Source organism: Lepus europaeus, chromosome 6 (assembly GCF_033115175.1).
Source record: "Lepus europaeus isolate LE1 chromosome 6, mLepTim1.pri, whole genome shotgun sequence".
NCBI classification, from domain to species: domain Eukaryota; kingdom Metazoa; phylum Chordata; class Mammalia; order Lagomorpha; family Leporidae; genus Lepus; species Lepus europaeus.
The window spans coordinates 12,900,061-12,927,714 of NC_084832.1; the positions used below are offsets into that span (position 1 = coordinate 12,900,061).

At 49.7% G+C, this 27,654-nt stretch overlaps 1 protein-coding gene and 1 long non-coding RNA gene across 10 annotated transcripts in view; one reads left to right on the top strand and one right to left on the bottom strand.

The window, feature by feature from the left end:
- Positions 1-27,654, top strand: part of LOC133761571 (uncharacterized) — a 130,556-nt gene that overhangs the window by 86,149 nt on the left and 16,753 nt on the right. The gene's annotated exons all lie outside the window — the stretch shown is intronic.
- CLYBL (citramalyl-CoA lyase) overlaps positions 1-27,654 on the bottom strand; it is a 242,216-nt gene that overhangs the window by 41,740 nt on the left and 172,822 nt on the right. For all 9 annotated transcript variants that reach the window (XR_009866184.1, XR_009866183.1, XM_062193982.1 and 6 more), the window contains exon 3: positions 283-471. Coding sequence is in view for 7 of the 9 variants with exons in the window: in XM_062193982.1 (XP_062049966.1) it covers positions 283-471 (189 nt within the window). In the remaining 2 variants the exon portion in view is untranslated. The remainder of the gene's footprint in view (positions 1-282; positions 472-27,654) is intronic.

A 27,654-nucleotide genomic window follows, 5' to 3' on the forward strand; every position in this document is an offset into this window, starting at 1 on the left:
CTGGGGAGAGCCAGTGGCTAAGCGGCTCTTCCGGGGAGGCCCTGGTGGAGCAGGTAGGGGCGCGATTCAGGGCCTGCGGGGGAGGCTGTGCTGTGCACACCACCAGTCTGCCCGATATTCCCCGAGCTCTGTGGGCAAAGCCAGGCTCTCCGTGTGGGCAGGAGATGGGTTCCTGTGCCCACTGCTCATTCTCAACTCCCCTCCTCTGCACCGTGTGCACAGCCCGTACACCTACAGCACCCAAGTGTGTCCCGACCCGAAAGCCAGGCGGGAGCAACTCACCCACTGGATCTCTTCGGGACCCTCCACCTTGGGGAGCATCAGGCTAGAAGGAAGGACCCGCGACTCCAGGAGGGCCTTGAGGTCCTCTTCGGCCAGCCCGCTGGACACCGAGTTCACTCTAACACACTTCTCCGTTGGGCCCAGGTCAAAGTCTTCCAGGGTTTTGACTATTCTCTGTCGGGCTTCACTCTGTGCGTGTTGACAGAACATATCTCCTAAGTTCACTTTGATCACGGGGTGGGGAGAACCCAATGGAATGGTGTGTGTGACGCTTATGTGGATCCAGAGTCTGAACACGGCTATTGTGTCTACACATTTCCTGTCCATCAAGTGAGTGATGCTTGAGATAAGTCCTACAGCCTGGTTCAAGAGGGCGGTGACATCAAGGCCATCCCGCACCCCACCCGGTTGTGAACCCCCACATGGCACTGTCCCCGGCCCACAGCATTATTTTCCAGTCAGAACGGGAAGATTATCAATAGATAATTATTCGCTGACTGAGCACTAAGGGCTAAGCATGATTCTAAGTTCCTGACTTGTATTTTCTCCTTCCATAAATACAAGAAGCTGAGCGGCATCTGGATTGAGGCTGTCTCATCTGTCAGCCATTCATATTGTTGGGGGGGTGGAATCTCAAAATAAGGATTTGCTTTTCTTTTTCTACCTGCATCATGCTTTTCTACTCATTCACTTCATCATATTTTTTTGCAACTGAGTTGCATCTGGACATTCAATTAAGAAACTGCTCACAGGAATCTGACACTGTGTTCTGGAAAACAAAAGAGAAAGCTCCAACTTACTCAGGTAGAAGGCAGTAGCATCACCAAGAAACCCCTTCACCAAGTAGCTGACACATACATTTTTTCCTTTGATATGTCAGTCTTGGCTCCACAGCTAAGAGGAGGCGAAAGGCTGAAAGTCTGCTTCGGTATCCAAAGAACTGCACGAGACCCAGTAGGTGATTTATAAGCTCTGGGGTGGGGGTGAGGAAGGTGGAGTGAAAGAAAGGGGTGCAGTGAGGGGTAGGGGCTGGCGTCCAGAGAAAGCAAGCACTTGGGGTCATTACTTCCTGCCAATTTCAGTTTCAAAAACAAATTCCTCCAACTTGCCAACAGCCCTCAACAAATTCTCATTGTCAGAATGAACACTTATCAAAAGTAGTTTCATTTGGGAAGGGTTTTTATGATACTAATAAAACTTTAAAGCTTCTCAGTGCTTGAGAATGTGGTTTAAGGGGAAAAAGGCCACCATATACAGCCACGTGAGCCGCAGTGCTGACCTAGGAAAGTAGCAAGCCCAAGTGGAGACAAAAAATAAATCAAAGGATTATTTAAGCCAATACTGAGTCTATGTGCAATCAATGAGAAGACCCAGGGCAGTGGATTTACCCCAGCTCATGAGGTCTACGGCCACGTGGAGGCAAGGCAGGCTTCCAAATGGGATCTGAGCCGAATGGGGAGAGGCAGTAGTAGCTTGGAGCTGTCAGGTCGGATGGAGACAGTACTACAGACCCACCTAGGACAGCTCTGCGCAGTCCTGACTCACAGAGCTCCAACTGCCGACAGTCGCTCCAACCCTCCACAAAACAAGAGGGCTTCTCCTCGCCGAAGACAGAGGTGGTGCAGCCAAGAGTGATTTGGTTCCGCATCATGCCCTCGGCTGTCCCACAGCCATAAACGCATGTGCTTACTCTACCATGCACTCCTGTTAGAGCCGCTGAGCAGGGCGGAGGGTGGAAGTTAGCTCAGTATCCTGGAGCGGCTGAGGCAAATGCGTCCAGCTCTTTGGCAGTACACGTGTTTAGATCCTTGGCCTCGGAGAACCTGAAACATGTTATGCTCCGTGTACCCCACACAGCTACAAATCAGAATTGCTCCAGTTTGCAAACCTCTGCTCCAGTTCACAAACCTTTCAATTTCCAGGCTCTCTTGCAGCAGCAAGACAGCCTTGCAAAGAGTCTACTGGGACAGTGAATGGAAAATCGAACTCCGAGATCCTTCGGGCTGGAATGCATTTTAAAACTGAATTACCTGAATCATCAGCTCCACATTCGACTTCCATCTGCACGTGTGCTCAGGGATCCAGGATCTCTGGCAATATCAGTTCCCTAAATTTTTCATGTTGCTGTCAAACAAAATCCGACCTCTAAGCTGTCTGGTTGCTTCACTCAGATCCAATGGGACTGTTTGTTCAAAATGTATGTTCTGATCCTGTTTGTGTGTGTTTTAATCTAAAGTCAGATTGCCATGGCTTCGGCACATTCCAGTTTATTCAGTATAATTCAGTTCTTGTGAAATTGGCTGCAAGTGAAATACCTAATTCTAATTTCAGGCATAATCTGATTAGTACTTTCCAATGTTATAATAAGGAGCAGTGAATACTATGCCTTTTATTAGACAGCCCCCCCCCTTTTTTTTTTTGGCTCAGAATTAAAGCCAACCTCTTTCCACTTCGCCGTTCTGCAGCTTTTCAACGAGAGATGATGGCTTTGGAAGGGTCCGGCCCCACAGCGGCCTTAGGAACGGGCAGCGGCTTGTCACAGTCTGCACAGACGCGGTGCGCGTCCCTCGGGTACACATCCCCGATACCCGACAACTTCGCTGCGTTTACACCAACCAGGGAGCACGTTCTTTTTTTTTTTTTTTTTTTTTTTTTGGTATTTCAATGGTGAAATGTGTGACTGTGCTCACAAACACACCCATGCCATCTGTTGGGCTGAGAGGAAAGCGGTTTCTATGGACAATGGAGTGTGGAGCGGGGGTTCGGTGAGACAGTCGGGCACCCAAGTCGTTTTCTCCAGCACTCGCCTTAATGTGTACATCTCTCTGGTCTCCACCACCTCATCCCCTTCGCTCTTCTCTGCTCTCCCTTTCTTCTCCCTGGGTCTCTGCCCGGCCCGGACAGAGACCTCCACCCTCCACTCGCTGTCTCTTCAGGTAGTGAGCAGGGGGTAGCCTGGAGAGCCCCACCATATCAGAATGGCTCTCAGACAAATTCGCCGAGTTCATTAGAGGGGATGTGTTTGCTGAGGGGGGAGGAAAGAAAAGCAAAAGAAAAAGCCAAAGAGGCAAGTCAAACACAAACTGGAGTGGGCAGGCATCTTCCACACGTGGAGCACACACTGATCAAAGGAGGCTTAAAAGGGAACCACATTCAAAAATGTGTCAAAGGCAAACTCCACTAACCATGGAATGAACCTGTTCCCCTAAGACACAGTGGAACGGAGGCCTTCATCACGAGCTGCGCTCGATCCTCGAGGAGCTCCACGGCGGGTTCTGGACCGTGTCTGAGTCCAGAGGTGGGCTGTGTGCGGGGCCCGCGGAGAGCTGGCCCAGAGGAAGATGTGGGGCAGGTTCCTGCTCTGAAGATGTGATCTCGATCGATATCTCGTGCCACAGGCTGCTCAGGGCAGTGGACCAGGGGCTAATAAACTTGTCCTTCTCCATAACCCACCATACTCTGAGACTCTGTCTGGGCCAGGAACCAAGGCGTGCACTGATTTCAGAGACTGGCGCCCCATCACCTGGGGAAGCGGCCCACTCCGGTGACGTAAGGAAGCGGATAAATCCACCATCGCCGGGACCGGCAGACTCCAAAATTAAGGGAGAAAATACGCATGCAGTCGGTTCAGTTGGCACCCATTAAAGCTAATAACTAATCATCCTCGCGAGTTTCTAGCTCAGAATGATCCAATCTGCAAAGAAAACAACATCCGTCCACTTTTACACTCCAGTGGAAGAGGTGGTCCCGCGCGGCGGGCGGCACAGCCTGCCATCTGGAGAATAAATCGAGTGTGAAGTACAGTATAGTTTGGGACCAAGCTCCGTGGCAGCGGCTCAGCAGTCAGTTCATTAGTTCCAAACTTCCAGGGATTAGGGCGGCACGCATTCTACTGTCGGATCGGATGAGACAGACAGGACACGGGATTTGAGGAGCAGTGTGACAACCAGGAGGGGCCCCTTGGGCTTATTTATAAAACTACAGACTATAAACACACCCAAATATGTCCCTTAAATAACAGCATTATCACAGTGTCATAACGTCTGAATTAACACCTTTCCCTTCGCTCACCCCCCCCCCCCCCAGCCCCGACCTTGAACGTGAACGTGCAGTCTCTTCCAGAGATCGGAAGACAACGCTGGATGACATAGGAGCAAGGAGGAACGGGCGGCCTGAGCTGCGACTTGCAATTAAGTAGTTGGAAGGGCCTCTGGGCTCCAGGGAGACACATAACATTTGTGATGGGGAAAAAAAACCCCAGTGCCATCATTCATATTCTGCCCTACAGAGATCCACAAGTACTAGTAAGTTCTCTCTTTGCTCAGTTTCTCCATCTCATTTCCACTGACCTAATCTGAAAAATGATGTCACAGGCATGGAGCAGCCCAGCTTAGGAAAAGACTCTGAAATCAGCATGTCCGTGAAGATGCTGTTGCAAATATCAAGTTCCAGTTTGCTTTAAGATAAAAACGTCTCTGAGTGAATCGTCCCATTGAAGGCTCTTTTTATGTAACTTCTTTTGATACATCTGTATCAGAATACAGAAGTGCTTGTGACATAATTATCACTCATACCATATAAGGGATTTTCCCAAAAATGTGCGAGTTATAAACATGTATTATATAATGATCACAGAGAGTGTAATCTCACCAATGATCCCAAACTCAATGCCTTACTAGTCAAGGTGACAGTGTTGCGTTTTCTGTCCCATCGCTTTTTCCACATGAAAAAGAAATCCTGGTTTGCCTATTTGTGAACAAAGTCGACCACTCTGGACACGCCAGTGTTAACAGACTTAAAGCGACTGCACTGATTCAGCCTACAGACCAGTACGTGCCAGGCACAGACTTGGGTGCGGCAAAGTTTTTGAAGTGTTAACGAGATCAGATGTGAAGCGCAGCTGTGTGGCGAAATGCTCAATCAGCTTTCGCTGCAAGGACTCGAGGCACAGAGTGTATCTGGACAGTGGGTTGCAGGACGGAATGGGCATTTTTTGTCTTCCAGAGATTCATCTGAAGGTGAAAACCCCTCCAGGAAAACACCACCACCAAAATACATCTATGACAAGAACTTAATTTGAAGGTCTCTAAAATTTAAAAAAAAAAAAAATTTAAAGGCATTACAAGCCCTGCAAGCCCATGTATGTGTCAGAACTCACAGATGTACGTATGAAGTGTGTGTCCTTCGCTGGAAACAACTTTCACATCAAACACCCTGAGAACCATAAATAGCTTACACACACACACACACACACACGCCTGGGAGTGTCCGGGGGTCTGCACTGCTGCCGGCAGCCTACTGTGAATAGGGAGAGTAAGGTGGCTGGACGGATGGACAGAGCGGTGCAGAGACAGAGAGAGACTGACGGACAGGCGAGGTGCATGTTAATGGGAGAATACAAGTGTAAGAGGTGTGCACAAGGGAATTATTCTACCATCTTTCAGTTTTTCTGATGTCTGATGAAATTTTTTGTAATATGGTAAAGCAGTTTTTGAAAAACTATCTTGAGGATGCTGATACCTTTCAGAGTTGACTGATGGGGGGGCAGGACTTTTTACACTATTCTCTTGATGTTTGTATTTATTTAACTATTTCCACAATAAAGAATTAAAAACCAGTTAAGGGCTTCATCTAACTTGTTATTTGTGGGGAATAATTTTTGAAAGACAGACTTATGTAAAAAAGGGAGAAATAGAGATCTTCAATCTTCTGTTCACTTCCCAAATGGCCACAATGACCAGGGCGGGGCCAGGCTGAAGCCAGGAGCCAAGAGCTTCATGCAGGTCTCCCACGTGGGTGCAGGGGCCCAAGCATTTGGGTCATCCTCCATTGCTTTCCCAGGCACATTAGCAGAGAGCTGGATCAGAAATGGAGCAGCTGAGAATCTAACCGATGCCCATGTGGGATGCTGGTGCTGCAGATGGCAGCTTAACCTGCTGCGCCACAGCACCCACCCCCGCTTTTCATGTTCTTGTCTTATCTTCTTATCTTCTTTGGAGAAATGTCTATTCAATCAAATCCTTGGCTCATTTTTGAAAACTGTGGGGAAATTTATAGAACATAAAAACTCCCATTTTAACTATTTCTAAAACTGTCACCCCAGGTAGAAACCACGTGGCCATTCAGCAGTAACTCTTCATTCTCCCCTGTTCCTAGCCCTGGGAACTGGTCATCTGTTTTCTGCATCTACAGGTGTGTGTGTTATTGATATTTTCTATGTATGAAAGCATCAAATATTCAACCTTTGGTTATGGCTTATGTCATCTAGTGTGATGATATTTAAAGGTTCATTTTTGTTGTAGCATGTATCTGGATGCCATTCCTTTTTTATGGATAAATAATATTCCAGGTATGTAATATACCCTATTCTGTTTATCATTCATCTGCCTGTGGATGCTTGGACTGCTTCCACGTTTTGGTTATGGTGAATGAGGTTGCTATGAACATTAGCATACATTAGTCTCTCTCCGAGTCCCTCATATAACGGCTTCCAGGTGTATCTTGAGCAGAACTGTTGGGTCCTAGAATAATTCCATATTTAGCTTTTTGAGGAACTGCCAAGCTGTTTTCCACAATGGCTGCACCATTTATACGCACACCAGCGATGTACCAGGATTCACATTTCCGTGCAGTCCACCAACAATTGTTATTGGTATGGTGTCTTGTGATTTTAGTTGCACTTCTCTTGTGAGTGATGGTGTCCAGTACCTTTCTGTGGACTTCCTGGCCATCTGTTATGTATGTGGCTAAAGGCCTATTGCCATTCTTTACCCACTTGTATACTGGGTGGCTTCTCTTTTCATTGCTGAGTTACAAGAGTTCTTCATATAGCTCGACATTAAACCCTGATTGGACACGATTTGCAAATACTTCTTCCTCTTCTGTAGTTGTCTTTTTCTTGATGCTGTCCTATAAAGCAACAAAGTTATAATTTTGCTAAAGTCCTATTTTTTTTCTGTTATCTATTGCCTTCTTTGTTTTGCTTTTATTAACATTTGGAGACCATTGCCTATTCCAGGGTCACAGTGGTTTATGCACCTCCATCTTCCTCCACGAGCTGAGTAGGTTTAGCTGTAACATTGGGGTCTTTGATATTTATTGATGTGTATTTTTGTATGGTGTGAGGTAGGGGCCCACACTTTGTGTTTTCAGTTTTTATTTTTCAAGAAAACACAATGAAAATTCCCTGGGAAGAGAAAACCCAAGTGGGAAGAAGGAACTCACTTCCATCAGCTCTGCTGGGGCCCTGGCTGGCAGCTCCCTGCCCTTCGGTGAGCTCCCTCCCTAAGGAGCCAGAAGAAACTAAACCATGCAATCACTCATCCTTTTATATACCCAAGGCCATAGATGCAGATACTTCCAAAAAATTTTTTTGTCCTTTTCTTGAACGCCTGGAGAGAAAACTTGGTGCTTGCCACACAGACGCACCTGGGTTTGGCCTGATGCCCCCGGTCTCCTGCGTGAATGAGAGGGAGTAGCCAGACTCCATCCAGTGCACCAGGAGCTGGGACAGGTACAGGTGTGGAGGGAAAAGACACAGAAGTCCCTCCTGGCTGGTTGTGTGACGAAAGGTGAGTGGCACAGACAAGTGCGGCCTGGGACTTAACGGAGCACTGAGGTGGAGGCAGCAGGCTGCCGCTGAAGGAGGCATTTCAAGAGGTGCGAAGGAGAAGGATGGGGGCCAGCACAGAGCCAGAAGTGGGCAAAGGGCAGAGGCAGGAAAGGCGAGGGACACAGGAGGCCCGGCAAGGAGGTGGCTTCAGTGGAGACGGACGTTGGAAAGACAGAGGTTCCTAAGGGGCAGGAGTGTCCTAGGATTTAGAGATGCACAGGCTAGGCCTCTGTACTTTGGGGAGGGAAGGGTGAGGGTGGTGGAGGGACAGGACTGTGCAGTGCATTTGGGGAGGGTTTGCATGGTCCCCGCTCCCCCACCAAGTAGAGAAGCTTCCCCCTGCCCAAGAGCTGCTCCCTTTGGCTGAGGGAGGGCCTCTGGCCTCACAACTACCCCACTGCATCTCGGGAATGGGTGTCCTGATTTGGAGATGCACAATCCAATGCACTGACACAGAAACGTCAAGGTCACAGGAGAGAGGCCTGGCCGGGGTTCCCCGGGAGCATCTTCTAATTGGTCCCCCTCAGTCTTGGGAGGCCGGCCTGAGAAGGTGGCTGCCTCCCCAGCTGCTACCAAGTACAGCCCGGAGCCAAGCTGCCCTCTCCTCTCCAGGCGCTGTATTTATGTTTCAGGAGTTCTCTGGGTTAGAGTGGGTAATTAACTGTTGTGGTTTAAAAGGCCCCCTGCTGGGCCGCAGTCTTCGTGGGAGAATAAAGTAAACAAGCAAAAGGGAAGCATCATCAAAGGACCCTGCGCTTCCCAGGACCAGACCCAGCCGCCGGCCGCAGGTGCCGTGGATCACCTGTGCAGGGCAGGGCTCATAATTTAATGAGGTGGCCCCGCCAGGGCTCCAGACACGCCTCAGGTAACAGATGTGTCACCTGTCCATGGCGTGAGCAGAGTGAGGCCCACAGCATACTGCCACTGAGGATTCCCTACTGGCGGAAACAGATTCACAGCATCCCCTTTGCGTAAATATCAAGGACCATGCCTTCTTCCTGGCTGTGGAGGAAGACATCCGTTTCCCTGTGCACACTCGTCCCCCCCACCCCCCAACCCTGTGTTTTGGCTGCAGTTCCCTGAGCTGCACTAAGGTGCGTTGTGAGGGGCTCAGCGGCACCCGGGTGGCTGCATGGATGCCAGTCTGTGTGCCAGCTGCTCCCACACATGTCTCTCTGGTGCAGGCACAAAGAACCTTGTCCCAGGAAGGGGAGCTTGTGAGAGTGTACAGAGCCAGGGATAAATGTCCAGATACAGCCCCCACAGACCGGCCACCCAACAGATGGAGCCAAGGCTGACTTCAGCTGGCCATGGTCTTCCCAAGGAGGCAACGCTGCCTGGCAAACAGGACTTGGCAGGTTCCTTAGTCCTCCTGGCGGCCAGGAATGGAGAAATCAGAGAGCTAGGTGTTCCAGGTATATGACACTCGGTCATCTTTCTCAATACTACTTTTTTTTTTTTTTAAAAAAGATTTATTTATTTGAAAGTTACAGAAAGGCAGAGGCAGAGAGAGATCGATCTTCCATCCAGTGGTTCACTCCCCAAATGGTCACAATGGCCGGAGCTGTGCCGATCCAAAGCCAGGAGGCAGGAGCTTCCTCTGGGTCTCCCAAGTGGGTGCAGGGACCCAAGGACTTGGGCCATCTTCTACTGCTTTCCCAGGGCATAGCAGAGAGCTGGATCGGAAGTGGAGCAGCCAGAACTCGAACCGGTGCCCATATGGCATGCCGGCACTGCAGGTGGTGGCTTTACCTGCTATGCCACAGCACCAGCCCCTCAAATACTACTTTTTAAAAGTAGATGAACCATCAACACTAAGAGGAATTAAAAAAGAAACTCCCACGAAGTATTACCAGTTGGCTCCACCTTTGTATATTTTGGTTTCTGTTGCTCAAATATACACTTATAACCTCATTTTTATAGTTGATCCACTTATTTTTTTTAAAGACTTATTTTATTTCAAAGGCAGAGTTACAGAGAGACAGACAGACCTCTTCTATCTGCTAGTTCACTCCCCAAATGGCCACAACAGCTGGGGCTGGGCCAGGTGAATGCCAGGAGCCTGAAACTCCATCTGGGTCTCCATCATGTGTGGCAGGGGCCCAAGTACTTGGGTTATCCCTGCTGCTTCTCTTAGGTGCGTTAACAGGGCACTGAACTGGAAGTGGGACAGCCGGACATGAGCGGCGCTCATATGGCATGCCAGCATCAGAGGTGGTGGTTTAACCCGCTGTGCCACCATGCTGGCCCCTGATCATATTTTTTTTTTTTAATTTTTTTTTTGACAGGCAGAGTGGACAGTGAGAGAGAGAGATAGAGAGAAAGGTCTTCCTTTGCCGTTGGTTCACCCTCCAATGGCCGCCGCGGTAGCGCGCTGCGGCCGGCGCACCGCGCTGTTCCGATGGCAGGAGCCAAGTGCTTCTCCTGGTCTCCCATGGGGTGCAGGGCCCAAGCACTTGGGCCATCCTCCACTGCACTCCCTGGCCACAGCAGAGAGCTGGCCTGGAAGAGGGGCAACCGGGACAGGATCGGTGCCCCGACCGGGACTAGAACCCGGTGTGCCGGCGCCGCAAGGCGGAGGATTAGCCTATTGAGCCGCGGCGCCGGCCCATATATATTTTTTTTTTTATCAGCATATCTGGGTGAGTGTTTCTACACTATCACTTTTTCATTTTATTTATTCGAAAGGCAAACAGACTCAGGGAGGTCTCCCACTCACTGGTTCATTCTCTAAATGCCTGTAAGAGTCAGGGCTGGGCCATGCTGGTGCCTAGAACTCAATCCAGGTTTCTCACTTGGGTGGCAGGAACCCAGTTACTTGAGCCATCACCACTGCATTAGTAGGAAGCTGGAGTCAGTAGCCAGGGCTGGGAATCAAACCCAGGCACTCTGATGTGGGACACGGGCATCCTAACCACTGGGCTAAAAGCCTATTCCTGGGAGGACGTATTCCTTTGCTGTCCATTGCAGCATGCCACACGTGTGAAGTTATGTGTCGTGGAGAAAGTGGGAGAGCTGTGTCCTGTTGCCCGGCTCACAGACACTGGGAGCCCAGAATCTCCCGTAACTCAAAGTTTTCCTCGAGGAGATGCTCACAAAGCAGTGCCGAGCTGGCGCCACACTTGGCTTTCACTGCCTTTTCCACCTTAGCCTCTTGCCAGCTTCTCGGCAGCTTCATTCCTTCGCTGGTGCCAGGCAGGTGCAGGGCGCGGCCACTTGGGTTTTCTTGCCTCTTTCTGCGCCCAGTAAATTTTCATAAAGCGTTTAACGTGCGAACAAGCAGGCTAATTTGCCATGCCGGTGAGCCAGGCGCCCTGAAACCCTGCCATGTTTTGGCTTCTGAGTCAGAGACCTTGCTCCCAGAGGCCAGGACTCGTGCCAGAGCCTTCTCTGTACACACACCAGGTGTGATTCAGCAGAACAGATCGTGCGGACGCTCAGCGACTTCTGTCAAAGCGTGCATCACACTGAAGCTGTATCCTTCATGCACAGGGAGGTGCGAGTCTCCTAAGCCGAAAGTTCTGCGGGGAGAGACCTCTCCACAAACAGGAAACAGGAAATCCCTCCACCCTTCCACACACACCTGGCTTCGGGAACATTACAATTTGGAATGATATCAGTAGCATCTTAAAATCCCCCATTATAACTCGAAGCTGCTTTCCTTGAATGATAGGTAAGCAAGGATAACTCGGGATTTTTTTTTTTAATACACAAAGAGGATATGCAAAAAATGTAATTATAAGGAAGACTGGAAAACTCATTGAATCAGGCCTTTGACACAGACCTTGTAGGACGCTTGACCCATGCAGGAAATGTTGGTGCAGAGTGGCCTTGAGTATGGATGTTCTAGGCGTCAGGTCACAGGGCAGTGAGGATGCGGCTGTCATGGTGGAGAGCAAGGACAGAACGCCCTGGTCCCTGAAGATGGCAAGATGAATAAGCCTGGGGGACAGGCCAGGCCAGCTGCAGGGAGGGTGGAAACGTAATGCCTGGTGAAGCCCACTTAGTGAATGGGGGGCCAGTGATGTGCCAGTGCCAATGTCTTTGGAATGAAACATACAGATGTGGGGCCAGCATTGTGGTGCTGTGGGTAAGCTGCCACTTGCAATGCTGGCATCCCCTATGAGCACTAGTTAGAGTCCGGGCTGCTCTGCTTCTGATCCAGCTCCCTGCTAATATACCTGGGACAGCAGTGGAAGATGGCCCAAGTACTTGGGCCCCTGCTAACCACATGGGAGACCCAGATGGAGTTCAGGTTCCCAGCTTTGGCCTGGTCCTGCCCCAGCTATTGTGGCCATTTGGGGAATGAATCAGCTGACAGATCTCCCCGCCCCCTTTTAAGATTTATTTATTTTATTTGAAAGTCAGAGTTACAGAGTACAGAGAGAAGAGGCAGAGAGAAGGATCTTCCATTTGCTGGTTTACACCCCAAATGGCTGCAATGACTAGGGCTGTGCCAGGCTGAAGCCAAGAGCCCGCAACTCCATCAAGGCCTCCCATGTGAGTGGCAGTGGCCCACGTAGCTGAGTCATCACCTGCTGCCTCCCACGGTGTGCATTAGCAGGAAGCTGGAGCAGAAGCAGAGGTTCTGGGGCTCCATCACAGGCACCCCAGGTGCAGTTTATCCCACAGCAGCCCAACAACTATCCTTGCCTGAATATTCATGAGGACAAATCTTGGAAATGCAAATGCTAGGTCCAAACTCCTGCTCACTCAGGTTCCAAAGGAATGGCCAGGAACCTGCAACTTTGACAGCGTCTGTCTGAACTAACAGGATGGCCCCCACCTCACTGTGCCTCCACTTTCTCATCGGGAAGATGGGGTGATAACAGTTCCTGACGAGGGATTGGTGAGAACGGAAGTGGTACAAATTTTAACACGTATCTTCAAATGCTCGTTTTAGCATGTATCCTCAAATTGCTTTTGACAAATGGACTGCACAAATTTAAATGCCCATTTATTCGTGCCCACCCACGTGGGACCGGTTCTGCCCCCATCCTGGTGTGCCCCGTCCCCCGTGTCCCTGGGTCCTCATCCAACACAGGGGCTGCGCTGGGGACCAGGAATGTAACCTGCAGCTCTGGCGGCTGCACTGCCCAGCTGGGAGGCAAATGCAGGAGCTGGGTTCTTGGCACTGAGGAGGGTCGCTGGAGGGCCGATCTGCTCACAGGACCTGGGAGCCAGCCTGTGCGCTGATGGGAGGACACGCTACGCTCTAACATGACATCTCGGCATCTGAGCAGACAGCAGAAGCAAGAAAGGTCACTCCCACCTTCCCCTGCCCTCCTCCCCTGCAGCAGAGTGTAAAACCCTCACAGCATAGGTGTTGCAGACACAGAGACACAAGGAACTACTGGAACAAACGGGCCTTGCCAAGGGCCCCCACTTGATGCCCATAACGTCTGCCCCTCTTGTCCAGTGACATTTCTCCACACTGTCTACTGTGCATCAAACTCGAGCATAAAACAGCCCACCAGTTACTTTGGTCTCTTTGTCTGAAGGCTCCTGTGTCCTGAAAACTTACATTCAGTACATGAGTATGCTTTTTTTCCTGGCTGATCTATCTTTTGTCACGGGTGTCTTAACTATGAAATCTCACAGGTGTGCAAAGACAGAGAGGGTTCTTGTCCACTGGGTTCACTCCCTTAATGTGCACAACATCCAGGGCAGTGCCAGGGCCAAAGCTGGGAGGCAGGAACCTAACGCAGGTCTCACACACAGGCAGCAGGAACCCTGCGATTTGATATGAGCACGGGTCTGCATTAGCATGCGTTAAAATTTCTTGTACCAAAATAAATTATCTCAAAGAATTATTTATTTATTTGAAAGGCAGAGATCACAGGGAGAGAGGGAGAGAGAGAGAGAGATCTTCCATCCGCCAGTTTACTCTCTCCAATGGCTGCAATAGCCAGGCCTGGGCCAGGCCGAAGCCAAGAACCAGGAGTTTTCTTCCAGGTCTTCCAGTTGGGTGCAGGGGCCCAAGCACTTGGGCCATCTTCTGCCGCCTTCCCAGGCATATTAGCAGGGAGCTGGATAGGAAGTGGAGCAGCCAGGACTCAAACCCATTCGGGATGCTGGCCTCACAGGTGGCGGCTTTACCCATGCCACAATGCCAGCCCCTAAATTTATCTTTTAATCCCATATTTTCACAAATGTTTTGAAGTACCCTTGTATACTTAAAAAAATTATTTGAGAGGCAGATAGACAAAGAGATAGAGCTCTGAACCACTACTGACTCCCCATATGCCTAGAATGGCCAGGTCTAGGCCATAATTGGAGCCACAAGCCAGGAATTCAATCCAGGTGTTCTACATGGGTGGCAAGAACCCAATTACTGGGGCCAGTGTTGTTGTGTATCCAGTTAAGCCACCGCCTGCAGCGCTGGCATCCCACATGGGCACCTGTTAGAGTCTCAGCTGCTCCACTTCCAATCCAGCTCCCTGTTAATATGCCTGGGAAAGCAGCAGAACATGGCCCAGGTTCTTAGGCCCTTGCACCCATGCTGGAGACCCAGAAGAAACTCTTAGCTTCTGGCTTTGGGCTGGTCCAGTTCTGGCCATTGCAGCCATTTGGGGAGTGAACGAGTGGATGGAACATCTCCCTCTCCCTCTTCCCTCTTCCTCTGTAACTCTGCCTTTCAAATAAAATAAATAAAAATTTAAAAAAACCCAATATCTTGAGTCACTGCTGCCTTCCTGGGCAGAATTGGTAAGAAGCTGGAGTCAGGAGTAGAACTAGGAACTGAAAACCAATCATTCCCACGTGGGATGCAGACATCTTAACTGCTGGGTGAAACACCTCTTACTATACGGAAACTTGAAATACAGCAAAGTGTGTGTGTACATATATAAACAGATGACCCACCGCACTGTGACACCAGGGAGCCCCACGTGGAGCACTGGAGCTGGGCAACACCTAACACGGTCACCAGTCCTGCGCCCCAGTCACCGGCTTCCTTTGTTCTCTTCATCAGCCGGCACTCAGCGCTGGTCTACTTGGCTTCCACTCTCAACGCTGAGTCTCTGCACTCAGGTCTATTTTTTCTGCCACAGCCTTTGCCGTTTTCACACTGTAGGTGGTGGGAATGTTGCTAACTGCCCTGCACCAGCATCCACTGCCGGCAACACCGGCTACTGTTTGCTGGAGCAGAAGCTTGGCCCTGTCCTGCTGACTCTGTCATGCTCCCTCAGTACACGGGAGCAGAGGAAGGCAACCCCTCATCTGTGTCCCTTCCCTGCTACCGGAGTCCAAGCCACCCTCTCAGATCCCCACCATAACATTCGGCAGGAGCTTCTCCGTGTGGCTCCCAGGGAAATCCCACCTCATGTCCTGGGTGTTCTCAACACATACCTGGGTAACTTGGTCACACATTGGTCTCATTGTCAAGATTGCCGCATCCCTAAATTCTCCAACCCCAGAGCCACCCCGGCTTATGCTGACTTCTTGGCTGCCCTTCTGCTCTCGCCGTTGTTTGCCTTCAAATGTCTCCCAAGTCCCGGCCCGGTGAATGGCCACTGACCTCAGATTTTCTCGCCAGCCTGCCACTAACCCTGGACATCCTGGTTAACTGTTCCAACTGACACCTCTACAAGCCCATTCAATGCTTGTTACCCTTTAATTCTCTGGGACTCTCGCCTAGGGTTTAATTTGCTGAGGTGGTTGGGGGTGGGGGACAGTGCAGTCATCAATGATTCACTGTTCAGCTCCTCAGTTATGCTAGGCACTGGGCAAGGTCCTGGGGGTGTAGGCATGTACCGTTCCTGCAATGAACAGAAATGCAAAACAGCAATGTATGTGCAACAGGACAGGCATCACACGCTGCTTGCACAGGGGGACGGCAGACTGCTGGGGGCCCCTGGCATCATTCTCCCCTTCTCCCTTGAGTTTTAGCAGAGTACATGGTCTACCTCTAAAAGACTGCCTGGCTCAGCTCCCCTAGCAGCCAGCAAGCGAATGGAACAGACATGGTGTAGACAAGGATGTCAAATCTCTTAGGAAACTACTTGGCTTCCACTCTTTCTCCCATACCCCTCTCACAAGCTGGAACTCAAACATGCTCTAGTGAGCCAGTCTCAGCCACACAGGACAAGGACAAGGATGTCAAGAGCACCAAAGCAGAAGGAAGTTGGCCTCCAGATGACCTTGAAGAGGAACACTCTCCCATGGGCTGTAGATCCTCACCAAAGTCCACACTGTTGAGTCACAGAGAAATAAACTCTCCCTGGTCAAAGAGACCACGGTCTGGGGTTACAGCAGTATAACCCACACAAAGATAGCAAAGAGAGTGTGTAGTCATGGGGTACACATGGAGCGTGGGGCAGAGGGCAGAACAGCGTAGGCACTGAAAGGCAGGGCAGGGCACTGAAAGACAGATCCAGTGAAAGAGACTCCCAGCCCAGCGCACAGCTTAGTGATCAGCAGATCCTGGAAGATTCTTCTTGGGTCTGGGTGTGCACCAGAAGGGGATTGTTGTGCTCCGAGAAGAGGAGGAAGACAGGTGAAATTTTGGGGTGTGTGCACACAATTGCACATCAGTCTTAGATATCTTTGTTGAGCGCCGCAGCAGATTAAATAATCCCTCTTGACCATTCAAAATCTAAGCCAATTAAAGAATAAAATAGTCAGCAAGAACAGAATTAGAATATGTGGCTCCTTCCAAAAGTTCAGGGAAGGGGCCGACGCTGTGGCATAGTGGGTAAGGCCACTGCCTGCAGTGCCAGCATCCCATATGGGTGCCAGTTTGAGTCCTGGCTGCTCCACTTCCTATCCAGCTCTCTTCTGTTGCCTGGGAAAGCAGTAGAAGATAGCCCAAGTCCCTGCACCCACGTGGGAGACCCAGAAGAAGTTTCTGGCTCCTGGCTTTGGATCGGCTCAGCTCTGGCCATCGCAGCCATCTGGCAAGTGAACCAGCAAATGGAAGACCTCTCTCTCTCTGCCTGTGCCTCTGCCTCTAACTCTGCCTTTCAAATAAATAAGTAAATATTTTTTTAAAAATTCAAGGGAGATGAGTTTTATGAAAAAACAAAAAAACAAAAAACTATGCATGATTTTGAAACATTTCTGCATCAAAACACTCTGATCTTTTAGTTGTTTTTCCATGAATGCTTAGAAGCACCCTTGGATCTCCTTCATTTCTGCTCTAAGTTGAGCTGAGGGCAGAGTTCAGCGGCTTTCTGATACTGAGCCTTGGCATCAGCTTTACCAGTCAGGACGGACAGGGAAGCTACTAACTCTGCTCCCCAAGGGTGGCCTAGGGAGAAATTTAAAGATTTATTTTTTATTTGAAAGGCAGAGTTACAGAGAGAGAGAGAGAGAGAGAGAGAGAATGAATATGAATCTTCCATCCACTGGTTCATTCCCCAGATGACCACAATAGTGGGAGCTGGACCCAAGTGGAAGCCAGGAGCTTCATCCAGGGCCTCCCTCATGGGTGGCAGGGGCCCAAGCACTTGGGCCATCCTCTGCTGCTAATCTCAGACCATTAATTGGAAGCTGGGTTGGAAATGGAGCAGCCAGGACTCGAACCAGCACCCATATGGCATGCCAGCACTGTAGGCGGTGGCTTTACCCACTACACCACAACACCAGCAACTGTTGAAGGAAATTTAAAAGAAATAGAAGCAAGGTTACAGTTAAGATCTAAAGTGGGTTCTTTCAAGAAATCATTTGAAGACATAAAAAAAAAAGTGTTTTTATTTTATTTTTTGCTGCCTACCTGCCACTGCTAGGGTTTGCTCCCGGGGCAGGGCCTGTCTCAGTTTGACTAGCTCTGCCCTATGGCCGCAGCATCCCCACCTGGCTGAGGATGATGTCCAAAGCCAGAAAGGCTCGGCTGGCTCAGCAATCGGTGCGACCCTGAGGGACTCACGTGGCCCTGCGTGAGCACATTTTGTGATGGGCAGTAAGATTTTGAGAAGGCTCAAGTGCAAAGGTCTTGCTCCTGTGTCTTCCTGAGCATCTCAGCCATTTGATTAAGCAAACAGCCGCTGTTGGAAAGCATCTTGAGAGAGTCAGAAAAGATAAGGATGCCGAATTCCATCTCATTCTGATGGAGAACAAAATCCAAGATGGAGGGAGCCCTCCCTGCCAGCCACAGCCTCTGCCCTGGTGGCATAAATGTGTCTATGCACTCAAGCTATAAAAAGAAAGAAAAAAGAAACCAGTGGGATAACCTGGTGGCCCTAGCCATGGAAATATGGAAGTGCCAGGAAGAATGGAGACCAGAGGAGGTAACCGCTTTCATAGTTCTCCCCATGGAAGTTGACCATCAAAGCAACATTGCTCAGATGCGGCAATTGGATCGCGAGAAACAAGAACACAATGTGCTGTTATTTAATAATCACCCATTTGGAAATAAGTGGATCCAATATTGTCACAAACATTGTAAGCTGTTCATCCACGACTGTGAGCTAGTAAACTGATTGACATCATTTCTCAAATTGAAGTGGAGACTGTGTTGGACCAGAGTTATCCAAAGACGTATTGAGACAGAGCTCTGAGATCAAGCCAAGGAAATCTGGCCAAAAGACCACACAGTCAACTGCTTGATACATGCACAATGAAACAGCAGAGTTTTATTGATGCCGCTGCTCCATGATGCCACACTACCCAAATTAGGAGGTAGATATGGTGCAGAAACAAAGTTATCAAAACAGAGCCCTCTTCTCAGATACTGGGGTAGTTCCTTCTATTGAATCAGAAGATGGTATTTACAGATAGTTATTATGAGAGCAAAATATTGCTCACTTCAAAACAAGTCCAATATTCCTATTTAATAACATTATCAATGTTTTAAAATATTTATTTATTTGAAAGGCAAAGTGAGAGGCAGAGAGAGAGAAGGGGCTCTCTTACCTACTGGTTCATTGCCCAAACAGCTATAATGGCCAGGGCTACCTGCAGCTCCATGCAGGTCTCCCACATGGGTGCCAGGGGCTATTTCCACGGCCTTCATGAGTGCATAGGCAGAAATCAGATCAGCCAGGATTCAAACTGGCATTGCAAAAATGGGAGGGCCAGCGGCAGCTTAACCTGCTATACCATAACACGTTAATCTAAAATTAATGTTTTAATTTAGAGTTCTTTTCACTACTAGTGACAGCAACCACAACGTCATCAGGAAAAGTGCTGCTGGCACTCACGATGGATGATATCCACTCTGAAATGTACTCATCTTAGGTGGAGTAAAATCTTGGGGCTGCCCTAACACCCCGCCACAAACGTGGCCATGTAAAACAACGGGAAACCACACTCTTCACCGTTCTAGAGACCAGAAGTTTGAAAAGAAAGTGTCAGCAGAGCTGTGGACCCTCTCCAGGGAACGCCTCCTCGCCTCTTCCAGCGTCTGTGGGCTGTCAGCCTCACTCCATCCTCTGCCTCCATCCTGACGGGGCCTTCTCCTCCATGGGCTCGCTCTCTTACAGGCACTTGTTGTTGGATACAGGGCCCAGCTGGGTGTTACATGAGGTTCTCGAGACCCTTAACCACATCTGCAGAGACACTCTGCCCACATACGGTCACAGCTACAGGCTCCAGGGGTTAGGACACAGACGTATCTTCCAGGAAGTCGCCATTCACACCCCTAAGAAAAGCATCGCTCATGAGCGGTGGAATGAATATTCCTCAAAAGAGCTTCTGGAAAACACCCCTATGTAGACAACCAGTGCCTGGGCTCCTTTAGGTCTCTGGCCACATCTCGAGGGGTGTGACTCTGTCCCAGGAGAAAGGGCTTGGGCCTGACACAGGCAAGGCAGTTGAGCTGCACGGACTTCAGAGTGACTGGGCCACGCCAGCCTCTCCCATGACTCCCCTGCAGCATTCCCAGTCCCAGCGGCACCCACAGCTGCTCGAGTGCCTTGCGTCTTCCTTCCCATGCTCAGCTGGCACTCAGCACTACCTTCTGTATCACTGCGCTGTGTGGAGCCATTTTCTGTGCCCCCGGGCCTGTCCTCGCCCTTTCTGTGGTCATGTCCACGGGAAGAGCTCCTCCCAAGGGGAAGAGAAGACACTTGTGAACCATGGTCTGGAGGATACATGCATGCTGCAAGTCTTTCCACCGAGGAGGGTGCCTCTTCCACGGAGGCCTGGTAGAAACTATCATCCAGAGAAAGAATGCACGTGTAGATGCTGGCAAAGGCTCCAAGTCATACAACCAGACAACAGTAGAGCGTACAGAGCACTCTGCAAACATCTGGTCACTTTAGAATGAGACAAAAGTCCCAGAGAGATCCACAAATGGCCAAGGGTCACTCAGCATGCTAGGGCAGAGCCAGGAGCAGAAGGCAAGCCTTCAGATGCCCGTCCACGCACGTGGTCACTACATCATGTGTGACACAGAATGCAGCCCAAAGCCTGCTCTGACATGAATCGCACTGGATACTCCAGTGTCCGTGGTGCCATGCAATGAGATCATTAACCCAGTGAACGTGCCGACGACGCTGACCGTGTGTGTGCACGGGCAGACAACCTGTGTGACTCTGATCAGCTGTCGCCTTCAGAAGACAATGGGACAAAGTTCACCTAGCTCAGCTAGTGCTTCTCCACAATACCTTCAGACGAAAGGAAAAGAAGGAGCTCATGTCCGCACTGGAAAGAGTGTACGCCGGCATCGTGCGAGTGAACAGCACTTCCTGGTCTAAAAACAAGTCTCGTTTCCTTTCTGGTGCTCAACTCTAAGATTTCAGCAGGGGCCCAAGGTCATCTTCAGCAACAAATCCGTTTTTACTGAAACCCTTCGCTGTCCATGCAGCAAAGTCTGTCTTTGAGGTAGAGGAAAGCCATCAGCTAGCTGCTCCTAAATGAAGGAGGCATTTTCTGGGTGACACAGCGAGAGAAAAAGACCCAGATGGTGAATCCTCTTGGCACAGCCTTCCCTGCGCTGGCTGCCTAATATGTTTCTTCACTGTGCTAATTCTTCTTGTCTCAGAACCAGCACGGCAGTTTGCTTATCTCCAAGGGAGACAAAAACAGAGCGGTTTTATCAGGAATGGCCCCACTTTCTTCCTTCCACACTGGGGTGGGGGGTGCGGGGGGGTGGTGGTGGCAGGTGAGGGGGGGTGGCCTCTTCACTGGAGGAGGTGACCACAATGATCTGGGTGCGGTGGTGAAAAATCTGACAGCTTTGTCCTGGGAAAGGGTTGACAGAGTCCTCTCTTCACAAGGAAGCAGGGGTGACTAGAGTTTCGTAGGGTGAGTGACTTGGGCAGGAGTGGAGGCCTGACAAAGATCCAGAATGTATTTTAAAACAGGTTTTGGCATGTGGGGTAGAGCACGTTGCCGGGCTGCTGGCTGCGGAGTGAGTCCCGTGGGCTCACGGCCCTGTCTTCTTGCATGAGGGATCCCTGCCAATCTAGGATCTGCGAGCTGCTTCTGCCAATCTCTAATTTAGCATATGCACAAAGCCAATTTTTGGACACCATGATGGAGCCTGGCGCTGCTGCAGCCCTCCATGTTTGCCACGCTCACAGTGAAATAATGAGTAACTAGCAAGATGGGAAAAAAATATGACATGAAAAGGCATTCTAAATTCACAGATAAATCGTCTATGTATTATATATGTGTGTGTGTCTCCCTCCTGCTTCTCCAACATAAACTTCCCCCATGCCTTTCCTTGTAGTTATTGCATTTAGATTTTCAATCTGGGATGCACTTAGCAAAAGCCAACCCTGACAAAGATAAACCCTGCTCCCCACTGAGAACATCTGATTTTTAAAATGTAGAAATGCTGCTCTTTACAAAATAGGACATTTCCCTTTTAATGAGCTTCCAAATACTACCCGAATAATTTGCAACTAGGAAATGATAGCGTTTTAGAGTATTTAAAAATAATTCCCATGAATGTACAACTAACTAGACGAGGAGACCCTGCTTGTGAAATCAGCTCTGAGACGCCCTGTGCTGCTCCTGTGAGCCGCGGGAAGGCTCGCCCAACCTTCCAGCCTTAACCATTGTCTTCTCCAGACAACCCTGCATCTCGCTGTGCTTTTGGAAATATCTGGAAACCACTGCTTGATGAGTCTCACCTGCGCCACCCATCTATGCTGAAAACATGGATCTTCCCGCCCCCTCCCTTTTATAGATGGTATCTGCCAATCATCTCGTTTTCCACCTGTTCTTCTAAAGAGAACAGGTAGTGACCAACGATGCATGGTGTTCTTCCAAGCTATCTGAAGATGAGAGCACACCTGTGTTCACCCCCTTGCACCTGCCAGTCCCCAGGGGGGCATCTGGCACAAGGGACATTTTCACTTTTCCCTGGGCATCAGTGAAATACAACCTCTGAACACAAGGAGGGGAGACCACGTAACTTTCTAATGTCTGTTTTCCTGCAAAGCGTGGGTTCCTGACAAAGGCCAACTTCTGGCTGTTGTGGCAGGAAGACTCAGGTGAGCTGTCGCTGGCAAGCCTGGGACGGACGGCCCCTCCCAAGCCACACCCCGTCCCTACACGGCTCCGCTGCTGCTGGCAGAAAGCGTGCGTCTGAGCCCTGCGTGTGTAAATATGAATATTTCAGGAGCTCGCTGATGGCGAGCTCTGCACAGGAGGCAGGAGCCAAGCTTGATTGCCCTGTCCTGGCGTGGGGCTCCCCAGGTGGCAGGGGCTGAGAGCGGGCAGTGCAGTTGGCAGGGGGTGGAAGTGCGTGCCTCCAGCCTGTCTGAGCAGCCCCTGGGCTGATTAGTGACAGGGCTGACAGGCTCCTAAGGGGAGGGCCTGTCCAGTTTCTTTCTGCAGCAGGGATGATGGGCCACGCATGGGGTCCCGAGGCAGAGACTGGGGACTTTTTCGTGTGACTGGGACCATGTCCCTCAGCAGCAAGACCTCGGCCGGGGTCTCTTTGGAGGCCACTGGCTCGCCGGAGGATTACCATTAAGGGATGTCTGATGGCATCGGTGGCGCCAGGTTCTCTCTCCACCCCTCAGGGGCTCCACCCAAGCCAGACAGATGGGCGGGGCACCGGCTCTGGGGATTAGCGGAATCGATCTGTGTGTATGGAGCACAGTCACGGACAATTGAAAAGGTTCACACATCACCCCACAGGGAACCGCCTCGAACCGGTCTGGTAAATGGTAGCACAGGGCCTGGACCCTCACCGGGCTGCCCGGGAATGGCCAAAGGTGAGGCGTTGGCATCTGTGGGTGACAACAACATAGGTAAAGGGTTCCCGGCCCCGGAGGGAAAAATAAAAATAATCACTTAAACAGGGAGCAACTCGTCAGTCCCAAGGGATGTTGGTCCCTAGAATTAGGAGACAACCACTTTGGCAAGTTTAATGTCAAAGCTAAGGCTTACAAGTTGAGACAGTACAGTGGGACCATGGCCAACACAGTGCTCTATGGAGACCCCTGGTTGGTGGCAGTGAACAGTGAGAGACTGTGCAGACCTTTCGAACGCCTGACTTCTGAGGAGGTAAAATTAATAAAGAATAAGGAAAAGATAAAACATGTACTTCAGCTTTATCAGAGACTGACAGCTCTCAAGCAGAGCACAGAGTCGGATCCTTTGGGATTCATTTACGTGGTCTGTCGCTCCAGCAATGCAGCTGATCCTCCTGGTGTGCCCTGCGTTGCTGAGAGCTGAATTATAATAGAGTCAGAGGAACAGGAAATAGAAATCTTGGGTAGAGAGTAGCTGCACCAGTCTGGGCCCTCTGAGAAACAGAACCGGTACGAGACGCACAGAGAGAAACGTGGATCTTACTGAATGGATTCACGCCACTGTAGACCTGTCACCTGCGGGGGCATGATACCATCTGCTCAGGCGGAACTGCTTCTCCAGGAAACCCCGGTTTGCTTTGGAAGGCATTCAACCGATGGGAGGAAGCCCACCCCCACCAGGATGGAAACCTACACATAAAAGAAACCAATGGGAGGTGTTAACCACGCCTTCCCAGTGATAGCTGCCTCAGTCAGTGCTGGGTTGAATAACTGGGTACGGTGCCTTGCCGTGCCGACACATAAGGTGACCATCACGATAGCTTTCTTCCAAACGGAGAAGACAAATGAAACGTCTCTGCTCACCGAGAAGCCCAGCTCTCTCCTTTGGTCCCCATCCGATGAGCAGGGATCTGCGGGTGCCCTGCCGCCTGCTCACGGCTACACCTGCAAAGGGCGAGGTGGTGCGCAGCGGATGGACGGGAAGAGGGGCAGACCAGACTTCCCTCTGTGGGATCTCCATCCTGCTTCTGCCACTGCCTCTGAAGTACTCGCTCCAGTGCTGTCCGCCCACCCCACTCTGGCACACCCTCTCCTTCCCTGCTGTCCCTAGACAGTCCCTGAGTGGCTTCTGAGCACAACATGTCCTCATGGGGGAAAAACTCCTGAATCGAGACCCCGAGTGCACCGTCCTGTCCCAGCAGGGACCTCAGGAGGTCAGTGGTGTTCTGCCCATTTTACAGATGGTGGTACTCGGGTTGGAGGTGGGCAACAGACTCTCCTATCCTCTAGCCGTCAGACGGCAGGGCAGGGGCTGGGCCCCGTCTCAGCTCTTCCTAGGCTGCCCACACTCATCTAAGGGGCTTGTTGCTGGAGGCCAAACTGCAGTGTGAGGAGTCACACAGATGTGGCCAGAATTGACCTGTCCGCTCACAGAAATCCTCAGTGGAAAGCAGCATCCCCGCGCGTGGCCAGACACCGCTTCTGCTCCCAGTGTTTTCCTTGGGTGCAGACAGCGCTCTGCAAAGTCAGCTCAGGGCCTCTGTACAATTACTGGCAGGGGTGGGAGGTAAGAGGTGGGCAGGGGTGAGAGGCAGGATGCGAATCTATTCTGAGAAGTGGAAACATGCGTCCTAACACATCATTAGGCAAAAATGCAAGGTTGTTTCCGCAGCTGATCATCACCGGCTGGGCCAACTTTGGATCAGACACTTCTGCTCAGTGGTTCTGCCATCCTCAGTCAGGCATAGCTTGACGAAATTAGAGATGCAGGAAATATCTTTCGATGGGGTGTGGGGACTAAACAGCCAGAAGGTAAGCCAACTCTGTGCGCAAACTTGTGCAGGCGGAGCTAAAGAAGCAAAGAGAAAGCAAGAAATGAGGGGCGTGAGTGTGCACGAGTGTGAGCGGGTGTGTGCATAAATGAAGATGAAAGCAAGTGAGAGAAACAGGAAGGCGGGGCCGGGTGATACTAATTAATTAAGACTTTAAGATCTTGGCAGCAAGAGGTGTGTTTATAAACAATCTTCACTAAAACATACCTTTCCAACTACTAACTGTTGTATTTGCCAGAAATAGTCTCTGCTCTAATTATCTGGTACTTGCTTCAATCCAAAAGTGGGGAGAGAAGTGATAATCAGTGAACATAACCAGTCTCGTGCTGTAATGCATACATACATCTCCGCTCAGAGCTGAACGTTCTCAATGCTCAACTGATGAAGTGAGGCCAAATTCAAATCAACTCATGCAAGTGCTAGGTGGGGAGCGATTAGCCAAGCCAGCAGAAAGAAAAATCAGATTGAAGATGTGAGACAGGGCAGAACCCTGGCCATTCAGGAATCTCTTGAGTGGCATGTTCATGCCAAGCCACCTGCAACCCAACTGGTTTTTCTCTTTGGATTTAAGTCCAGAAAAGTTCGATCCCACAACAAATATATTTGCAGATATGCCAAATCCTCTTATAAAAAACAATATCTACCCTGTGTCTTTTCTGAGCAAGTCACTAGAGGAGGTAATCTATTAAAATGAGGGCATAAACCAAGAAAGCCAAAGACATGAGATTTCAAAAACAAGATCCTACTCGGAAGTGCGGCCAAAGGACTTCCTGTGACAATGGAAAGTGGAGCTGCCAGGTCAGAATGTAGTTGGCAACTGGCCAAGTCTGCAGCAGAAGACAACTTGAGGGGCTGAAAATCACAACTCATAGGTTGACATGCTTAAAGATATTCTACAACTCTGTTGGAAAGTATGGAGCCGAATTAGTGATAGGTATATAGAAATAAAACAGATTCAACAGGTGATCAGATAAACTATGATGCATTCAGAAGACAAAATGTTAACTCAGCAATGAGAACAGACGAGCCATCAAGACACAGACAGACATGGAAGAAGAACCTTAAACGCATGTTTCTAAGGGAGAGAAACCAATCTGAAAATGCTACATATGGTATGATTCCGACTCTGGGACATCTTGGAAGGCAAAATTACAGAGATGCTTGAGTGCAGGTGAATAGGTGGCGCCCAGGGACAGTTTTAGGATAAGGAAGGTATTCTATATGCGACCATCATGGCAGATACACAGCACGATAAGATCATTAAACTATTCAACACAAAGAGTGAATCCTAATGTAAACTATGGATTGAGTTGATCAAAACCTTTTTTTTTTAAAGATTTACCTATTTATTTATTTGTAAGGCAGAGCTACAGAGAGGCAAAGGCAGAGCAGGAGAGAGGTCGTTCAGCTGCTGGTTCATTCCCCAGATGGCCACAATGGCTGAAGCTGCGCCAATCCAAAGCCAGGAGCCAGGAGCCTCTTCTGGGTCTCTCATGCTGGTACAGGGGCCCATGGACTTGCACCATTTTCTACTGCTTTTTCAGGCCACAGCAGAGAGATGGATCGGAAGTGGAGCAGCTGGGACTCAAATCGGTGGCCATATGGGACGCCGGCACTGCAGGTGGCAGCTTTACCCGCTACGCCACAGCGCCGGCCCCTCAAAACTTTAAAAACAAAGCCAAGGCAATGACTAAACAAGAGAGCAAATATATTTATATAAATTAATGGCTCATTTAACTTTTCTTGAAGCTTGTTAAATGTAATCCCTTTAGTTCATATCTACACAGGATGATAGGGGGCACATTAACACCAATATATTAAAAAAAATTCCACAGGTACCTATGTATCAAAGAAAACAGTGATACTCACATATCAAAAAAAAATAATAAAAAGATAGGGCAGGTTAACCCACCACCCACAGCTCTGGCATCCCACACATGGGTGTTAGTTTGTTTCCCAGCTGCTCCATTTCTGATCAGCTCTCTGCTTATGTACCTGGGAAGACAGCAGAAGATGGCCCAAGAGCTTGGGCCCCTGCACCCACATGAGAGATCTGGAAAAAGCTCCTGGCTCCTGGCTTTGGATTGGCCCAGCCCTGGCTGTTGCAGCCATTTGGGGAGTGAACCAGGGGATGGAAGATTTTTTTTCTGTCACTTTCACTTTCAAATAAATAAATAAATCTTAAAAACACACAAATCACCCAACCATACAACAAAGAACAAACTCTGGTGGGTTTGTTTTGTATAGTACATGATACTGAATAGGAGAGGACACAAGTTATGTTCGCCTTCTATGTCATATGAAACATACGAGAATGGACATAAACAATGAAACAACAAGCTAAGGAACCTCCCTTAGAAGATAAAATAGGAAAATCGTGACAACGCATGCGTCTAAATGACACACAGAACCACCCAGCCAGAGTGCAGCTGAGCACCCTGCTTGTCTCCCATCTGAATTCACATGCAACGGTTTGCTGGCATACATGTGCAAACCCTATGGGAATGTTGATCCAGATGGTGAATTCTGGGTTAAAAGTTTCTGTGAGTTGTCGTAGTGACTACTGGAATGGTGGGAGTTTAGAGAATGCACTCTTAGTCTTGCACAGACTGAAACCACAATGCAAGATGACAGTGGATCCCTTCAGAGAATTTCAGATCAGAGGACGAAACAAAACTACACACAGGCAAACATAGCAGGCATACCTTCTGGGTGTGTGCAGGTGGCAAACAAGGTTCCTAGAAGCAGCACTTGGGCCGTTACGCTGATAAATTTC